General features: G+C 44.9%; 1 protein-coding gene across 9 annotated transcripts in view; it reads right to left on the bottom strand.

Moving 5' to 3' along the window:
* POC1A (POC1 centriolar protein A) overlaps window positions 1-20103 on the bottom strand; it is a 124528-nt gene that overhangs the window by 75054 nt on the left and 29371 nt on the right. For 7 of the 9 annotated variants that reach the window (XR_011483747.1, XR_002310020.2, XR_011483748.1 and 4 more), the window contains exons 2-6: window positions 8454-8538; window positions 7304-7475; window positions 6741-6920; window positions 5248-5355; window positions 4127-4242 (exon numbers count right to left, since the gene is read on the bottom strand). Coding sequence is in view for 6 of the 9 variants with exons in the window: in XM_070455992.1 (XP_070312093.1) it covers window positions 4127-4242; window positions 5248-5355; window positions 6741-6920; window positions 7304-7475; window positions 8454-8538 (661 nt within the window). In the remaining 3 variants the exon portion in view is untranslated. Of the gene's footprint in view, window positions 1-4126; window positions 4243-5247; window positions 5356-6740; window positions 6921-7303; window positions 7476-8453; window positions 8610-20103 lie in introns of all 9 variants that reach the window. The other 2 variants (XM_070455993.1, XM_070455991.1) reach the window with 2 other exon arrangements.

Raw genomic sequence — 20103 nt, 5'->3', positions numbered from 1 at the left:
TGAAATGGGAAGCAGCCCTGCCCTGCTGACCACCCAGGCCTGTCCCTGGATATCGAACACACGTGCCTGGAAACCACAAAGCACATGAAGCGATCGGGGACAAGGCTGCTCAGATGTTTGAACAGTCTTAGTGTGGGCTCCGAGCATATGGCGCCTAAGCCACGTCCGTGGGGACTGGCACTCCCAGGGCTCCAGCACCCCACCAACTCCTTGCTGAATTGGGAAATCAGAACTGCTCCCCGCAGTGACAGGCCAGAGCAAGACACTCCTCGCCTGAGACAAAGGGTGCCAGCCACCTGCTGTCACCCAAAGTGATTCTAACACCCCAACAAGGGACGGGAAGTACCCTCCACAGAGCAGGATTTTGGTGGGTGGCCACAGGCAGCCTGGGCTTGCTGGCAACACACTGCAATATCACAAACCAATTTCTCGGAAAAGCACAACAGCCTTATGCACTCAAACCCCAATCAGGGGAGACACTGGATGTCACTGGCCTTAAAAACTTTCCCCTGGGTGTCTTAAGGGGTCAGAAAACAACTTAGGGGCCTGTTGCCAAGGGGCTGGGAGCCCTTCTTGGCGATTCAGCCTCCCAGGGATCCCCCCACCTCTTGTGGTAGGGTGGACAGCTGCTACTCAGGGGCTAGGAGCACCTCTCAGGTCGAAGGTGCTGCCACGGCACTCTCAAGGGGAGCGGCTGGACCTGAGCAGACCTGACCAGGTCCCCCGCCCAGCAAAAAAGGTGAGGGGTGGACCCTCAACCAAGGACTCAAGGTTTCCTTGAGCCCTGGAGGCTGAGCCCAGAGGTGGTGGGATAAGCCTGCTGCCTTGTGAATAGCTGCTGTGTGCCATGCACTGGGCAGGGAGTTCAGAGGGAATACAGCTGTTTGTGGGGTGCTTCAGACCCCTGAAGTCTCTGGTCCCTAAGGCGGGGGTGGTGCTTAGGAATCAAATGCTTCAGGCTTGCTGAGTGGCTGTCATGAGAGAAAAGGACAGCTGTACTAACATACGGAAATTCCCCTGCGGAGCCCATCAGCCTCATGCACCTCAGGCCCCCTCAGGACTCGACTTCTGGTGCCACCTGAGTCCACCCACCACCCCCCAGCCCTGCTAATCATGGACCTCCCACCCTCACCTGCTGCCAAGCCTGCTCCCTCAAGAACCCGAGGTACCTCTCCCCAGCACCCTCCACTCTCCTCCAGGCTGTGGGTCACCACACCCCTGACCACCCTCTTCAAGACACCCTGCTTTCCTCCACTCCCCCGGCTCCACTCTCCTTAGCCGTCCACTGCGGGGAGACCAGGCTCCCACCCGTCACTCTGGATGCTTTGTGGATCTTTTTCTTCCATGGCCCCTCAAGCTCAGAGATGCAGGATGTGTCCTCAGACCTTCTCACACCCCAGATCCCCAGGGCTCAGCTGGCCCCTCCACCCCATAGCATCAGCTTTGCCACTATGCAGTCTCCAGAACCCATCTTCTGGGCCTGACCCCTGCCTCACTCTCATGTCCAGCCTTCACCCAACATCGGGCATGGACAGCCCGCCCACCAGGCACATGGCTTCCCACTAAAGCAGGCTCTCAGCACTGCTATCCTCTCAGATGCCTGTCACCTCTTCACCCCATCCCAGCATGTCCAGCCAGGACATGGGCTACAGCATGGCACCCCAGGCCCTCCCCTGCAGGGACCTGTTGCTATACCTCGTCAACACCAGGCACCCAATCCATCAGATGTGTGCCTGGACTCTCCCAGGGTCACCTGGAGATTTTCCCCACCAATACAAAGATTTATGTGGTAAAACCACACACCCAGTACTAGACTGTAATCCTCATTTGGATTCTCCCATCAGATCCTCACAAATCCCATCAGGCAGGCTACCACCACCTCTTCACAGACGGGAAGCAGAGTCCAGACGCTACTCCGCCTCATCACTTCCCTGCCATCTCTCCCTGTCCAAGGCGCCCTGACCTCACACTCAGAGACAGCATTCCCGCCCAGCACCACTCTGCTCCTCCTACTTCCCCCATCAGTGTGCTGATGTACCCAGTTTCCAACTTGGGCCTGGCCCAAAGCAGGAGAAAGACCTCTAAGGCTGAAGGAGAGGAGAGGTGTGGTCTCCAAGGAGTGGGCAGACCCTGCTGGGGCTCTGTTCTAGAAGCTGCTGTCTGAAACAGCCATCAGTGACAAACCCCAGAGTTTCCTGTTGAAGCAAGAACCACTCTTGTGGCTGGCCCCTGCCACCTGGTGGTGGTGTGCAGTACTGCAGGCCTGGGCCAGCTGGGCCAGCCTTGCTAGGAAACCAGACCTGAGGACCCCAGGACAGACTCAGCAGCATCAGCATCACCAACACAACTTAGAGAGGTATTCTCTCAGTTCCTGTCACGGACCAACTCATCAAACTCCCAACACCACCTATGAAACACGGCTCATCATTGTCCCAGGGGTACACAGAGTCAAGTAACCTGCCCAAACTCACCAAGTGAGGAATGCTGAAGGTGTGTGAAGAGCCATTCTCAACCATGTGCTTTTCAAGACCAGGATCCACTCTCCCTTCTTGGAAGGTCTGTTTCTTTAGCCTCAAACATCTAAGACTCAGACAGCTTGTTGGGGGTGCAAGGGGAGAACTCTGAACCCCACACCCCACAACTTTGTACAGATATGTCCTTCTCCACTTACTCCTTGGAAAGAAAGTTATGACCAACCTAGACAGCATATTAAAAAGCAGAGGCAAAAAAAGCAGGACCAACAAAGGTCTGTCTAGTCAAGGCTATGGTTTTTCCAGTGGTCATGTATGGATGTGAGAGCTGGACCATAAAGAAAGCTGAGCACCGAAGAATTGATGATTTTGAACTGTGGTATTGGAGAAGACTCTGGAGAGTCCCTTGGACTGCAAGGAGATCCAACAAGTCCATCCTAAAGGAGATCAGTCCTGGGTGTTCATTGGAAGGACTGATGTTGAAGCTGAAACTCAAATACTTTGGCCACCTGATGCAAAGAGCTGACTCATTTGAAAAGACCCTGATGTTGGGAAAGACTGAAGGCAGGAGAAGGGGATGACAGAAGATGAGATGGTGGATGGCATCATCGACTCAGTGGACATGAGTTTGGATGAACTCTGGGAGTTGATGATGGACAGGGAGGCCTCGCGTGCTGCGGTTCATGGGGTCGCAAAGAGTCGGACACGACTGAGCGACTAAACTGAACTGAACTGTCCTTCCCATTTTCGGGTGTGAATTTTGTAAGTGAGCCTTGAAACTTAGTCCCAAGTCCACAACCACAGTTCTTCAAACTACTCTAGCTCTGACTCTCCCTGGTCTTGCCCCAAACCCCCAGGTCTATCCACCCATTCAGCCTCCAACAGAACTCCCAGCTCCTCCTGTGGCACCTCACCACCTCCCTTCCCAGGTCCCCATCCCCACAACTGTGGTGACTCACAGCTCTGCCCAGTCACACCTGCCCTGAGGCCAGTTCCATACCCCTGTAGCTTCAGCTATCTCATCTTGAGCTCACACAAGACTAACCCCACCCCCATCTCCCTCCTGGAGCCTGACACCAGCCCATATTGACAGCCCACCACCCTGCCTCCCAAGAGCTACAATTAAATAAGGAGACACAGCACCAGGGCTGTGTTTACAAGCCTGGTCCCTAACAAATGGACCCTCCAAACAGCTCCTGGCTCCACGTTTGTGGAGGACACCATGGAGCCAGAGGTGCCCGAGGTCCCACCAACACGGAGCTCTTCTGACAAACATGTCCCCTCACCACCTCTAGGGCTATCAGCCTGGCCCCAAAGCACGGAGCGTCTGTTACAGGGGGAGGCAAGTGGCATACGCAGCCCCAGAGAAGTGCCCCTCGAGAGGGGAGCCCCCATTTAGCCCTCAGTGTGCGTGAGGCTCTGCCACTTCACAAATGGCCACCAGAGGGCTGGTGGATGCCAGATAGTAACCCCTTCCATCCCCGAGCCAAGTTTCCAGACAGCCACGCCATAGACGACCCACCCCTGGAGATCCCAACAGACCCAGGGCTCCCTACAGCTAGCCAGGGCTGTCCTGGGGCCCAGTGAAGCCCCGCAGCCCTGAGCTAGACACCTGGCGCGGCACAGCCCCACATCAGCCCCTTGGGGACACTCACACTGATAGTGCTGTAATAACCGGTGAGTCCGCACATCCCACACCTTCACTGTGTTGTCCATGCCGGCAGCAGCGATGCACGTACCACTGGGGTGGAAGTCCACGTAGGTGACAAAGCTGGAAAGAGGGGGCCACCAAATGCTGCAGGAGGTCTCACCTGACTCAGAACAGACTCCAAAACGTCCAGCACTTCCCCATGCCCGCACATCTGCTCATGCCATTCCCTCAGCGCAGAACACCTCCTTGCTGCCCTGTGTCTTTATTGGGCGGCCAAGGGAAGGCAGAAAGGAGAAAGAGGGTGAGGAAAGAGCTAGGAGTGACCTGAGGGGGACTTCCAGAAGCAAGTGCCAGCACAAACCTCTAAATGTGAGCAGAGACACTGCTCTTCAGAGCAAAGGTCAGCCAGCTGCTTGCAGGCTTTCAGTCAGAGCCGGTGCCCCCACCTGAGCCAGAGGCCGGGCAGGCCCTGACAACTGAGGCCCAGATAGGAGGGGCCAGCAGGTTCCAGATCCTCTGCTCACCTATTCCTAGGAGACAAGCCTAGGGCCCTCAATAGACTCATATGTGACACCCAGGATGGTACTGTGGCCTCAGGAAGGGCCCTGACGTGGGGGTCTCAGCTTACTGGGGGCAGAAGCTGGGTTCATTCGGGGACCCAGATCAGGTGAGTTCCTGCTCAAACACAGGCTCCTCTCTCAGTGATGCCACACAATACAAACAGCCACCATCTGCCACAAGAACCTGAATAGCCTTTCATTTATAAAGTTGTCACCAAGGAGAACATACTAACATCCTTTTGGGGGTCTGGGTTCAACTTCTTCAGACAGACGTGTCACAATTCTGAGAACTAGAAAATGAAGGGAAGAGAGAGCCCCAAGAGTTTCATGCCTTGAGGTTAAGCCTCTTATTGTTCATGGGGATGGGAATGAGGCAGAACCTTTCTCCCTCTCTCTCTCTCTCTCACACACACACACACAAACAAAAAGATGCAGAGCCAGGGAACAGAAGAGACATGGCTGTGGGCCCCAAATGCCACCACCAGAGGCCCCTAAGGCCTTTTCATGCCCTAGTCTGTGCTGTTCCCCAGGGCCTACAGGTGGTGGAGAGGATCTAGGAACTTACCCGCCATGCTCACAGTACGAGTGGATACACTCCCGGCTGGTCTTGTCCCACAGTTTGACAGTTTTGTCATCACTGGCGGATACGATGAGCCGCCCATCCGGGGAGAACCTGAACCGGGGTGACAGGAGACACAACACCAATCAACAGACATCACAGGCACCACACACCGCCTTCCAGTCACTCTTCTTGAGCTGCCCAGCACAGGAATGCACTGGGGCCACACACCCTGCTCTGACCCTGAGTGATCCAGGGCAAATGCTCTTTTCTCTGCAAGATGGGCCAGAAGGGTGCCCACCTTCTGGTGAGCAGGTAAGACGTCACCCCCAAGGGGTGACCAACACTGCACATGGCAACATGTATGCTGACTCTGGTGTTGTAGCATCAAAGTGGCCCAAAGCTCACTATGGACATTGTTATCCTGTCCCTAGATGCCCTGAGTCCACATGTGACTCTGAGAACAGGTCAGCAAAACCAGATGCCAACCAAAAAGGATCGAGGTTCTGGAGACCCACCACCAAAGGCCTGGCATGAGTTCAACACTCAACTGCTGGCTGGGCTCCTCCTACTCTCAGGAGCTCAACGGTGAGGGCCTCTCGCAACAGCCAGGGACCTCCCAGGACAGAGAACAGAGTGTCCTAGAGAACAAGCAACTTCATGGGGTCCCCAGAAGAGCACAGGTCAACAGTCCCAATCTCTGACTCCCTGGTTTCCTGGTGTCCCCAGACACCCCAACCTCTTCCTCTGGAGCACAGAGATTTGACACGTGAGATCTGTTGAAATAAACAGAATAAACCAGAAGTAGGCACAGCTGTGTCTGCAGCTTTTAGGCCTTTAAAAGTACTTTCATAACCTGGCCTCACCCCCACAGTACTGGCCCCCGTACCAAAAGGAAAACTAGCTTCCAGACCAATCCCATCAGAAGCCTGGGCCCCCATTAGGCAGCTCTGGAGCAAAACCCACCTCCGGGGAGCAGAGCATCCAAGAGCTAAGGAGGCAAGCCTCAGTGCCAGGGACCTAGCTTCTAAGCCCACCTCTGCCACTTACTCTCTGTGTTGAAGGGCAAGATACTGCACTGCTCTGAACCTCAGGTTCCTCATCTGCAAAATGGCAACAAAGCCACCAACTTGCAAGACTGCCATGAGGAGTTAGAAGAAAATGTCTAGACATGGTATGACGTTATCTTGTTGTTGTTGCTATTGCTAATAAGTGGCCCCTGATGACCCACTTTGGGCTGCGTCAGCACAGATGTAGGGGGTCGACTGTGGCCAGCAACTGGCTAACTTATCCCTCATGCATTAGCTCGGTGAAACTTTGACAGCTTACAATGTGAGAACTATTAATGTTCTTATTCACAGATAAGGATGCGGAGGCTCGGGAAAAGTAAAGAGTGACTAAGTAACTTGTTCAAGGTCAGGATGATGGCACCTGGCATCTTTTCTGTACCCCCAACCCCTGGGGTCTCTCCAACAATCTCCAGGTAGAATTATACTCACTTGGCACAGCGGACCCAGTTGATATGCTGGCTCAGGGAGAACAGGAATTTCTGGCGATGAGTTGACCACACCTTGACTGTCTTGTCGTCGGAGGCTGTCACGAAGGACTGGCCATCGCTGCAGAAATGGACACTCCTCACTGTGGCTGTGTGTGCACGAAACACAGTTGACTCGCCTTTGCTGCAAGGATGGGTATCTAGAGTCAGGAAATCCATAAACCCATAACAGCAACGTAAGGGCACACCAAAGCTCTCCCCACTCCTCAGGACCCTCCCAAAGTCAATCCAGGCCTGAGTACCCCAGTCCCCAAAAAGGGAATCAACAGCCTCCCCCACAGGAGCAGAACCCCTGCCCACCACACCCACGTGCAAGCAGCATCAGGTGGGATTCTCCCAAGATGGCTGGGGTCAGCCCAGAATCTCCCTGCTGACCCTGAGGGGAGGGCCCTGACTGAAGCCCCAGTTTCTAACGGCACCCCCTCGGAAGTGAGGCAGAGGTCCTATTGTGACCAGTTCAGCACCAGGGCCAAGACTCAGACAAGCCCCTTCACATCTTTAACTCACACGTTGGGTACCCATATGCGGACAGTCTTGTCACGGGAGCCAGAAGCAAGCAGGTGTCCCGAAGGGGAAAAGTTCACACAGGTTACGGCGTCCTTGTGGCCAGCAAACCGGTAGGCACGTGACTGGGGCTTCATGTGCCACACCATAAGGCACGAGTCCATGGAGCCACTGGCTGAGGAGACAGCAGACACATGACCCTCAGCTCGAGCAGGCTGGAGCCTCCACCAGGAGCTGGGGCAGGGTGGGCAGCAGGGAAACTCAGTGTCACAGCCAGCTCCACCTTCCCCGTCTTCACAGTCACACCTCCAGTGACTGCTGAGCAGGGGTGTGGAGAGCCTATGGCCTGTTGACTCTCCAGGCAGCAGGTCCACACAGGAACCAGCCCAAGAGAAGCCCATCACAAGCCAGCCCTGGGCTGCAAAGGTCCCAGGTCTCCCCAGAGACACACTCGGACGCTCTAGAGAGCAAGTCCTCCTAAAACTGGAGAGCCAGCTCAACCCAGTGGGCTCGTTACTGTTAAGAGGATCCATCAGAAGGGCCCCAAAACAGACCCCAGATGACTCTGGTTTCCTTTTAACCTCCAGTGTATCATGAAACCAGCAGTCTCCGGCAGGGGACCTTGACGATGGCATGAAGAGAGAAGCTCATCCATATAAACAAGAAAACTGCAGTCATGACAGCCATGTATGAACCCTCAAATGGCCAAGAAGGGGGCACTCAGCTGCAGCATAAGGGCAGACGGGGGAAGGGCATACCCGGCTCTGCTCCACAGCTTTCTCACTGGTGGGCATCTTCAATAAGGCGTGCCCATGGCACTGTGGACAGCAGAATCAGTAACGACCCAAGGAAAGTGCTACTGTTTAGGGCCATTCTGAGGCCAGACCTCAGAGGTAGACAGGGTGTGGAGGGAAAAGCCCAGAACTAGGTCCTACTCTCAAAGGCTGTATGATCTTAGCAAGATCCCCAACCTCTCTGAGCCTCACACTCCACGTGCAGAATGGAACTCATAAAGCCTAGTGCCCTGAGCGCTGGCTGGCTGAAGCAGGCTCTAGGTCTCGGGAAAGCACCTGAGCTATTGTGCCCTGCTCCCCCCATGCCACACCTCCCAGGTAGAAACTTGACCTTCTCAGTCCAAGATGTCTCCTCTTACCCAGCTGCTTTGTGTTGAGACTGAAGTCCACAGAGGTGACTGCATCTCGATGGCCCTTAAAATGCCTCTCCAGCGAGGGGTCCTCCTGAGGGAGAGCCAGGGTCAAATGTGTGAAGCCTGGATGAGGAAGGGGCTTCCCTAGGTCCAAAACACTTCCTAGAACAACCAGGAGGGTTTAAAAATGCTCAAGGTACGATCCTTTATATAGGAAAATTCTAAGGAATCACTAAAAGACTATTATAATAAACAAGTTCAGCAAGGTTACAGGATACAAAATAGACAAAAATCAAGTTTATCAACAATGAACACTGTGAAAAATAAAAGTATGAAAACAATTCCATTTATGATACATAAAGAAAAAACTTAGGAATAACTTAACAAAAGATGTGCAAACACAGTGAGAACTAAAAAAAAAATCACTGAAAAAAGTAGGAGGAGACCTAGATAAGAGGTTCCAGTTCAAGACAGAGTAAAAGTCTGTGTGCTCATCTCCTGCAGGAACACCAAAATCACAACTAGCTGTTGAACAATGATCGACAGGAGGATGCTGGAACCTACCAGAAAAGGTATCCCACACTCAGAGACAAAGAAGCCAAGACTCAGAAAAGGAGCAATGACACCACAGGAGACTGAACCAAAACTATCTGCTAGTGTTGGAGGGCCTCAGGAGGAGCACACCACAGGGACTGGGGCACTGGAAGCAGCAGTCTGGGAAGGTTCCCCTTGGGGTAAAGCCTCTTGGAGGTCACCATTAACTTGATTATAGACCCCAGGGCTGGGTCCCCTCAGGCCAAACATCCAGCAGGGAAGGAGCACAAACCCACCCATCAGCAGGTAATAGGATTACAAAGCTTTACTAAGCAAGGCCCTGCCCACCAAAGCAAGACCCAGTTTTTCCCATCACCAGTCCCTCCCATCAGGAAGCTTACACAAGCCTCTTAGCCTCCACCATTAGAGGGCAGACAGAAGCAAGAAGAAGCACAGTCCCACAGTAACTAAAACAAAACCCACATTACAGAAAGTTAATCACGATGAAAAAGCAGAAAGGTATGTCCCAGGTGAAGGGACAAGACAAAACCCCAGAAAAAACTAAATGCAGTGGAGACAGGCAACCTTACAGAAAAAGAAATCAGAATAATGACAGTAAAGATGATTCAGGATCTCGGGAAAAGAATGGAGGCAAAGATTAAGAAGATCCAAGAAATGTTTGCCAAAGAAGTAGAAGAACTAAAGAACAGACAGAGATGCATAATACACTGGAAGGAATCAATTGCAGAATAAATGACGCAGAAGAACCGATAAATGATCTGAGGACAGAATGGTGGAAATCACTGTCACAGAACACAATACAGAAACAAGAATGAAAAGAAAGGCAACCTAAGAGACCTCTGGGACAACATTAAATGCACGAACATTTGCATTATAGGAATCCCAGAAGGAGAAGAGAGAAAGGACCTGAGAAATTATTTGAAGAGAGATTATCTAAAGACTTTCCTAACATGGCCAAGGAAATAGTCAACCAAGTCTAGGAAGCACAGAGAGTCCCAGGCAGGAGAAACCCAAGGAGGAACACACCAAGACACATAGTAATCAAATGCACCAACCAAAAGACACAGACTGGCTGGGTGGATGAAAACAAGGGTATGTATGCACTTCCATTTACCACATCACTCTGCTTGACCAACACCCCCGCCACAAACGCTAAGTAATTATTTTATATTGTTAAGTTAATCATGTTCCCATATGGCTTGCAACTGTAATTATCATTTGTTTTTGTCGGGCTATTGATGGTGAAAACTCATAAACAGCTTTCACTAATGTGATTATGTAATGATTACTCACGTAATACCATTGTATCATGACTAGTCAGCAGAAAAATAATAGAACTCTACCAGCAAATTAGGATCTAATAGAAAAACCTGTAAAGTCCACTTTTTAAAATACAGATGCATATCAGAATTACTTTGAAATTTTTTGAAAAACACAAATGCTCAGGTAGTGCTTTTTCTCTCCAGAACTCCAGATGTTTCTAATGAGCAGTCATGTTTAAAAATAACTGGACTATATGACTGTGTTTTGTCAGTTTTCATTCCAATTCCAAAGACAGGCAATGCCAAAGAATGTTCAAACTACCACACAATTGCACTCATCTCACATGCTAGCTAAGTAATGCTCCAAATTCTCCAAGCCAGGCTTCAACAGTACATGAACCATGAATTTCCAGATGTTCAAGCTGCATTTAGAAAAGGCAGAGGAACCAGAGATCAAATTGCCAACATCCACTGGATCATAGAAAAAGCAACAGAATTCCAGGAAAACATCTACTTCTACTTTATTGATTATGTGAAAGATTTTGACTGTGTAGATCACAGCAAACTGTGTTTCAAGAGACGGGAATACCAGACCACCTTACCTACCTCCTGACAAATCTGTATGTAGGTCAAGAATGAACAGTTAGAACCGAACATGGAACAACAGATTGGTTCCAAACTGGGAAACGAGTATGTCAAGGCTGTATACTGTCACCCTGCCGATTTAACTGATATGCAGAGTACATCATGTGACATGTCAAACTTGATGAAGCACAAGCTGGAATCAAGACTGCAGGGAGAAATATCAATAACCTCAGATACACGGATGACACCACCCTTATGGCAGAAAGTGAAGAACTAAAGAGCCTCTTGATGAAAGTGAAAGAGGAAGTGAAAAAGCTGGCTTAAAACTCAACATTCAAAAAAACAAAGATCATGGCATCCATTTCCATCACTTCATGGCAAATGGGAAAACAACGGAAACAATGACAGACTATTTTCTTGGGCTCCAAAATCACTGTAGGTGGTGACTGCAGTCATGAAATTAAAAGACGCTTGTTCCTTAGAAGAAAACCTATGACCAACCTAGACAGCATTTTAAAAAGCAGAGACATTACTTTGCTGACAAAAGTCTGTCTAGTCAAAACTATGGTTTTTCCAGTAGTCATGTATAGATGTGAGAGCTGGGCCATAAAGAAAGCTGAGCACTGAAGAATCGATGCTTTTGAACTGTGGTGTTGGAGAAGACTCTTCAGAGTCCCTTGGACTGCAAGGATATCCAACCAGTCAAGCCTAAAGGAAATCAGTCCTGAATATTCATTGGAAGGACTGAATCTGAAGTTGAAACTCAAATACTTTGGTCACCTGATGCGAAGAACTAACTCCTTGGAAAAGACCCTGATGCTGGGAAAGATTGAGGGCAGGAGGAAAAGTGGATGACACAGGATAAGGTGGTTGCATGGCATCACCAACTTGATGGACATGAGTTTGAGCAAGCTCCAGGAGTTAGTGATGGACAGAGAAGCCTGGCGTGCTGCAGTCCATGGGGTCGCAAAGAGTCGGACACAACTGAACTGAACTATATGATGATCTACTATTTCTATATGGTTTGTCTCACTTTCCTATTTCATATTCAGTGCTCCCATTTCATTCAGTTTATGTTCTCCAATTTCTCCATCTCTCTTTTTTTTTGATGTTCTTTCTGAAGCCTTTATCAAGTATAGTGAAAATCTTTTGTATACATATATATACATACAAATGCATAATATGTATAGAAGAAAATTTATGAATTTTTTCTAGTTTGTTTTACTTATTCTATTTCATATTCAGTTGCTCCCATGTCATTTAGTTTATGTTTTCCAATTTTTCCAACTCTTTCATTTTTTGATGTTTTTCTCAAGCCTTTGTCAAGTTATCAGGTGTAGTAGAAAAGCTCTTGTATACATATAATAAATAACACATATATATGTTTTAGAAAACTTAGGAATTTTTGCCTAACTAAAAAATTTATGACATTTTGATTCCACTTGTTTGACTTAGTATGAAACGTAATGCAATGTATCTAATTTTTTAAAAAGATATGCAACAAGCAACAAAGGTTTATTGTATAGCATTCTACAGGGAATTATAATCAATATTTTGTAATAACATAAAAATAATTTCAAAAATAGTATGTGTATATGTATAACTAAATCACAAAAAAAAATTCTATTTTTTAAATAGAGCGCTATCTGTCTGCAGCGCCCCGCCCTCCCCGTAGCAGGACTGAACTGAACTAGAGAACCTCTGGGAGAAGGAGAGGGTGGGATGTTTCAGGAGAACAGCATTGAAACATATATATTATCTAGGGTGAAACGGATAACCAGCTCAGGTTGGGTACATGAGACAAGTGCTCGGGCCTGGTGCACTGGGAAGACCCAGAGGGATCGGGTGGAGAGGGAGGTGGGAGGGGGGACTGGGATGGGGAATACATGTAAATCCAGGGCTAATTCATATCAATGTATAACAAAAACTACTGTAATGATGTAAAGTAATTAGCCTCCAACTAATAAAAATTTAAAAAAAAAAAAAAAAAAAAAAAGAGATCACCTCCGCCCGCCTGTGTCAGGGCGGAAATTAGACACCAAAGAGACGGCAAACAGAAGCCAAATAAACAAAGGGAACCGCTTCAGAAAGGACCGGTGCAACAGATTAAAATCCCTGAAGGTAACACCGACTACACGGGAAGGGGCCTACAGATATCGAGAAATGTAAGCTGGAAAGAGGAGCTATCTGAAATTGAACTGAACCTACGCTGACCGCAACAACCCCAGAGAAATTCCTAGATATATATGTACATTTTTTTTTAAATTAAAAAAAAAAAATTTTTTTTTCTTTCCTTTTATTTTTTATTTTTCCTCTTTTATTTTCTTTTATAATTCCCTATTACTCCCCCATTACTCCTCAACTTTCATTTTCATATATTTTTACGATTTTTTTAATTAGGGAAAAAAAATTTTTTTTCTTTTTCTTGTTTTTCTCTCCTATTTCCTTTTAGAGTCCTCTAATACTCCTCTATTATTACTTAACTTTCATTTTCATTTCACTATAACCTTGCCAAAAAAAAAAAAAGAGACAGAGAAACCCTATTTTTAAACCGAACTTCATATACAGTTCTAAATTATTTTTTGTGTTTTTGTTTTTAAATATTGTATTTCAAAGAGTCTAACCTCTACACTAGATTTTCAATCTTTGTTTTTCAGTAGTATGTGATATAAATTTTGGTCATTTAAGAATCCAATATTCAGTTCCTATTTCTATTCAGGAGTGTGGTGATACTCTCCCACTTTTGACTCTGTTTTCCACCTCAGAACACCTCTATTTCCTCCATTCCCCTTCTCTCCCCAATCCAACTCTGTGAATCTTTGTGGGTGTCTGGGCTACGGAGAACACTTTGGGAACAGATAACTGCGTAGATCTGTCTCTCTCCTCTTGAATCCCCTTTTTCTCCTCCTGCTCACCTCTATCTCCTTCCTCCCTCTCCTATTCTTCATGTAACTCTGTGAACCTCTCTGGTTGTCTCTCACGGTGGAGAATCTTTTCACCATTAATCTAGAAGTTTTATTATCAGTGCTGTATAGTTGGAGAAGCCTTGAGACTATTGGAAGAATAAAACTGAAATCCAGAGGCAGGAGACTTGAGCCCAAATCCTGAGAAAACCAGAAAACTCCTGACTACACGGAACATTAAGGAATAAGAGACCATCCAAAAGCTTCCATACCTACACCAAAACCAACCGCCACCCAAGAGCCAATAAGCTCCAGTACAAGACATACCACACAAATTCTTTAGCAACGCAGGAACAGAGACCTGAGTGTCAACATACAGGCTCTCCAAAGTCACACCTAACACAGAGACCCATCGCAAAACTCATTACTGGACACTCCATTGCACTCCAGAGAGAAGAAATCCAATTCCACGCACCAGAACGCTGACACAAGCTTCCCTAACCAGGAAACCTTGACAAACCAATCGTCCAACCCCACCCACTGGGTGAAACCTCCACAATAAAAAGGAACCTCAGACCACAAGAATACAGAAAGCCCACTCCAGACACAGCAATCTAAACAAGATGAAAAGGCAGAGAAATACCCAACAGCTAAAGGAACATGAAAAAAGCCCACCAAGTCAAACAAAAGAGGAGGAAATAGGGAATCTACCTGAAAAAGAATTTAGAATAATGATAATAAAAATGATCCAAAATCTTGAAAACAAAATGGAGTTACAAATAAATAGCCTGGAGACAAAGATTGAGAAGATGCAAGAAATGTTTAACAAGGACCTAGAAGAAATAAAAAAAAAATCAATTAAAAATTAATAATGAAATAAATGAGATCAAAAACACTCTGGAGGGAACCATGAGTAGAATAACAGAGACAGAAGATAGGATAAGTGAGTTAGAAGATAAAATGGTGGAAATAAATGAAGCAGAGAGGAAAAAAGAAAAAAGAATAAAAAAAAAATGAGGACAACCTCAGGGACCTCTGGGACAATGTGAAACGCCCCAACATTCGAATCATAGGAGTCCCAGAAGAAGAAGACAAAAAGAAAGGCCATGAGAAGATACTCGAGGAGATAATAGCTGAAAACTTCCCTAAAATGGGGAAGGAAATAGCCAACCAAGTCCAAGAAACCCAGAGAGTCCCAAACAGGATAAACCCAAGGTGAAACACCCCAAGACACATATTAATCAAATTAACAAAGATCAAACACAAAGAACAAATATTAAAAGCAGCAAGGGAGAAACAACAAATAACACACAAAGGGATTCCCATAAGGATAACAGCTGATCTATCAATAGAAACCCTTCAGGCCAGAAGGGAATGGCAGGACATACTTAAAGTAATGAAAGAGAATAACCTACAACCTAGATTACTCTACCCAGCAAGGATCTCATTCAGATATGAAGGAGAACTCAAAAGCTTTACAAACAAGCAAAAGCTGAGAGAATTCACCACCACCAAACCAGCTCTTCAACAAATACTAAAGGATCTTCTCTAGACAGGAAACACAGAAAGGTGGTATAAACGTGAACCCCAAACAACAAAATAAATGGCAACGGGACCATACCTATCAATAATTACCTTAAATGTAAATGGGTTGAATGCCCCAACCAAAAGACAAAGGCTGGCTGAATGGATACAAAAGCAAGACCCCTATATATGCTGTCTACAAGAGACCCACCTCAAAGCAAGGGACACATACAGACTAAAAGTGAAGGGCTGGAAAAAAATATTCCACGCAAACGGAGACCAAAAGAAAGCAGGAGTCGCAATACTCATATCAGATAAAATAGACTTTCAAATTAAGTCTGTGAAAAGAGACAAAGATGGACACTACATAATGATCAAAGGATCAATCCAAGAAGAAGATATAACAATTATAAATATATATGCACCCAACATAGGAGCACCGCAATATGTAAGGCAAACGCTAACGAGTATGAAAGAGGAAATTAATAGTAACACAATAATAGTAGGAGACTTTAATACCCCACTCACAACTATGGATAGATCAACTAAACAGAAAATGAACAAGGAAACACAAACTTTAACGGACACAATGGACCAGCTAGACCTAATTGACATCTATAGGACGCTTCACCCCAAAACAATCAACTTCACCTTTTTCTCAAGTGCACACGGAACCTTCTCCAGAATAGATCACATCCTGGGCCATAAATCTAGTCTTGGTAAATTCAAAAAGATTGAAATCATTCCAGTCATCTTTTCTGACCACAGTGCAGTAAGATTAGATCTCAATTACAGGAAAAAAATTATTAAAAATTCAAACATATGGAGGCTAAACAACACGCTTCTGAATAACCAACAAATCATAGAAGAAATCAAAAAAGAAATCAAAATATGCATAGAAATGAATGAAAATGAAAACACAACAACCCAAAACCTATGGGACACTGTAAAAGCAGTGCTAAGGGGAAGATTCATAGCATTACAGGCCTACCTCAAGAAACAAGAAAAAAGTCAAATAAATAACCTAACTCTACACCTAAAGCAACTAGAGAAGGAAGAAATGAAGAACCCCAGGGTTAGTAGAAGGAAAGAAATCTTAAAAATTAGGGCAGAAATAAATGCAAAAGAAACTAAAGAGATCATAGCAAAAATTAACAAAGCTAAAAGCTGGTTTTTTGAAAAAATAAACAAAATTGACAAACCATTAGCAAGACTCATTAAGAAACAAAGGGAGAAGAACAAAATTAACAAAATTAGAAATGAAAATGGAGAGATCACAACAGACAACACTGAAATACAAAGGATCATAAGAGACTACTACCAGCAGCTCTATGCCAATAAAATGGACAACTTGGAAGAAATGGACAAGTTCTTAGAGAAGTATAACTTTCCAAAACTGAACCAGGAAGAAATAGAAGATCTTAACAAAACGATCACAAGCAAGGAAATCGAAACTGTAATCAGAAATCTTCCAGCAAACAAAAGCCCAGGACCAGATGGCTTCACAGCTGAATTCTACCAAAAATTTAGAGAAGAGCTAACACCTATCTTACTCAAACTCTTCCAGAAAATTGCAGAAGAAGGTAAACTTCCAAACTCATTCTATGAGGCCACCATCACCCTAATTCCAAAACCAGACAAAGATGCCACAAAAAAAGAAAACTACAGGCCAATATCACTGATGAACATAGATGCAAAAATCCTTAACAAAATTCTAGCAAACAGAATCCAACAACATATTAAAAAAATCATTCATCATGACCAAGTGGGCTTTATCCCAGGAATGCAAGGATTCTTTAATATCCGCAAGTCAATCAATGTAATACACCACATTAACAAATTGAAAGATAAAAACCATATGATTATCTCAATAGATGCAGAAAAAGCCTTTGACAAAATTCAACATCCATTTATGATTAAAACTCTCCAGAAAGCAGGAATATAAGGAACATACCTCAACATAATAAAAGCTATATATGACAAACCCACAGCAAGCATCACCCTCAATGGTGAAAAATTGAAAGCATTTCCCCTGAAATCAGGAACAAGACAAGGGTGCCCACTCTCACCACTACTATTCAACATAGTTTTGGAAGTTTTGGCCACAGCAATCAGGGCAGAAAAAGAAGTAAAAGGAATCCAGATAGGAAAAGAAGAAGTGAAACTCTCTCTGTTTGCAGATGACATGATCCTCTACATAGAAAACCCTAAAGACTCTACCAGAAAATTACTAGAGCTAATCAATGAATACAGTAAAGTTGCAGGATATAAAATTAACACACAGAAATCTCTTGCATTCCTATACACTAACAATGAGAAAACAGAAAGAGAAATTAAGGAAACGATACCATTCACCATTGCAACAAAAAGAATAAAATACTTAGGAGTATATCTACCTAAAGAAACAAAAGACCTATACATAGAAAACTATAAAACACTGATGAAAGAAATCAAAGAGGACACAAACAGATGGAGAAATATACCGTGTTCATGGATTGGAAGAATCAATATTGTCAAAATGGCTATACTACCCAAAGCAATCTATAGATTCAATGCAATCCCTATCAAACTACCAACGGTATTTTTCACAGAACTAGAACAAATAATTTCACAATTTGTATGGAAATACAAAAAACCTTGAATAGCCAAAGTAATCCTGAGAAAGAAGAATGGAACTGGAGGAATCAATCTGCCTGACTTCAGACTCTACTACAAAGCCACAGTCATCAAGACAGTATGGTACTGGCACAAAGACAGAAATATAGATCAATGGAACAGAATAGAAAGCCCAGAGATAAATCCACGAAACTATGGTCACCTTATCTTCGACAAAGGAGGCAAGGATATACAATGGAAAAAAGATAACCTCTTTAACAAGTGGTGCTGGGAAAACTGGTCAACCACCTGTAAAAGAATGAAACTAGAACACTTTCTAACACCATACACAAAAATAAACTCAAAATGGATTAAAGATCTAAATGTAAGACCAGAAACTATCAAACTCCTAGAGGAGAACATAGGCAAAACACTCTCCGACATAAATCACAGCAGGATCCTCTATGACCCACATCCCAGAATTTTAGAAATAAAAGCAAAAATAAACAAATGGGACCTAATGAAACTTAAAAGCTTTTGCACAACAAAGGAAACTATAAGCAAGGTGAAAAGACAGCCCTCAGAATGGGAGAAAATAATAGCAAATGAAGCAACAGACAAAGGATTAATCTCAAAAATATACAAGCAACTCCTCCAGCTCAACTCCAGAAAAATAAATGACCCAATCAAAAAATGGGCCAAAGAACTCAACAGACATTTCTCCAAGGAAGACATACAGATGGCTAACAAACACATGAAAAGATGCTCAACATCACTCATTATCAGAGAAATGCAAATCAAAACCACAATGAGGTACCATTACACGCCAGTCAGGATGGCTGCTATCCAAAAGTCTACAAGCAATAAATGCTGGAGAGGGTGTGGAGAAAAGGGAACCCTCTTACACTGTTGGTGGGAATGCAAATTAGTACAGCCACTATGGAAAACAGTGTGGAGATTTCTTAAAAAGCTGGAAATAGAACTGCCATATGACCCAGCAATCCCACTTCTGGGCATACACACCGAGGAAACCAGATCTGAAAGAGACACGTGCACCCCAATGTTCATCGCAGCACGGTTTATAATAGCCAGGACATGGAAGCAACCCAGATGCCCATCAGCAGACGAATGGATGAGGAAGCTGTGGTACATATACACCATAGAATATTACTCAGCCATTAAAAAGAATTCATTTGAATCAGTTCTAATGAGATGGATGAAACTGGAGCCCATTATACAGAGCGAAGTAAGCCAGAAAGATAAAGACCATTACAGTATACTAACACATATATATGGACTTTAGAAAGATGGTAACGATAACCCTATATGCAAAACAGAAAAAGAGACTCAGATGTATAGAACAGACTTGTGGACTCTGTGGGAGAAGGCGAGGGTGGGATGTTTCCAGAGAACAGCATTGAAACATGTATATTATCTAGGGTGAAACAGATCACCAGCCCAGGTTGGATACATGAGACAAGTGTTCGGGCCTGGTGCACTGGGAAGACCCAGAGGGATCGGGTGGAGAGGGAGGTGGGAGGGGGGACTGGGATGGGGAATACATGTAAATCCATGGCTAATTCATTTCAATGTATGACAAAAACTACTGTAATGATGTAAAGTAATTAGCCTCCAACTAATAAAAATAAATGGAAAAAAAAAAAAAAAAGAACAGGGGTCCTCAAGCCTGATGCTCTGAGGTGGAGCTGATGCAATAACAATAGAAATAAAGTGTGCAATTAATAAAAATAAATAAATAAATAAAGACAATTGCATTACAAAAAAAAAATTTAGTGTTTATCTTTTTTCCATTTTTTTAAAATGCCCTATGTATGAGATACAAAATTTTAAATATATTTGTGTAGGATGTAAAATTAAGTAGGATGTAAGATTAAATTAATATAAATAGAAATCTATTATATTTAAATTATTAATGACATCATTCAAGATGCTATTTTTTCTGCCTTGATAAAATAGTCTCAGAGAAATGCTAATATATCTCACAATGATTATATATATTTTTTCTTTTCCCTTTGTTTCTTCGATTTTTGCTTTATGTTTGCATCTTGTTATTAGGAGTCTAACGGTTTATGATGTCTATCTTGTTTGTGAACCATACCTTTCGTCATTAAAAATATTTATCCTTATTTCATTTAAAAATAAATTAATTTAAGAAAGGATCCAGATAAATGGAAAGACATCGCATGTCCATAGTTTGGATAACTTAATATT

Source organism: Odocoileus virginianus, chromosome 26 (assembly GCF_023699985.2).
Source record: "Odocoileus virginianus isolate 20LAN1187 ecotype Illinois chromosome 26, Ovbor_1.2, whole genome shotgun sequence".
Classification (NCBI taxonomy): domain Eukaryota; kingdom Metazoa; phylum Chordata; class Mammalia; order Artiodactyla; family Cervidae; genus Odocoileus; species Odocoileus virginianus.
This window is presented reverse-complemented; position numbering and strand designations above follow the sequence as displayed.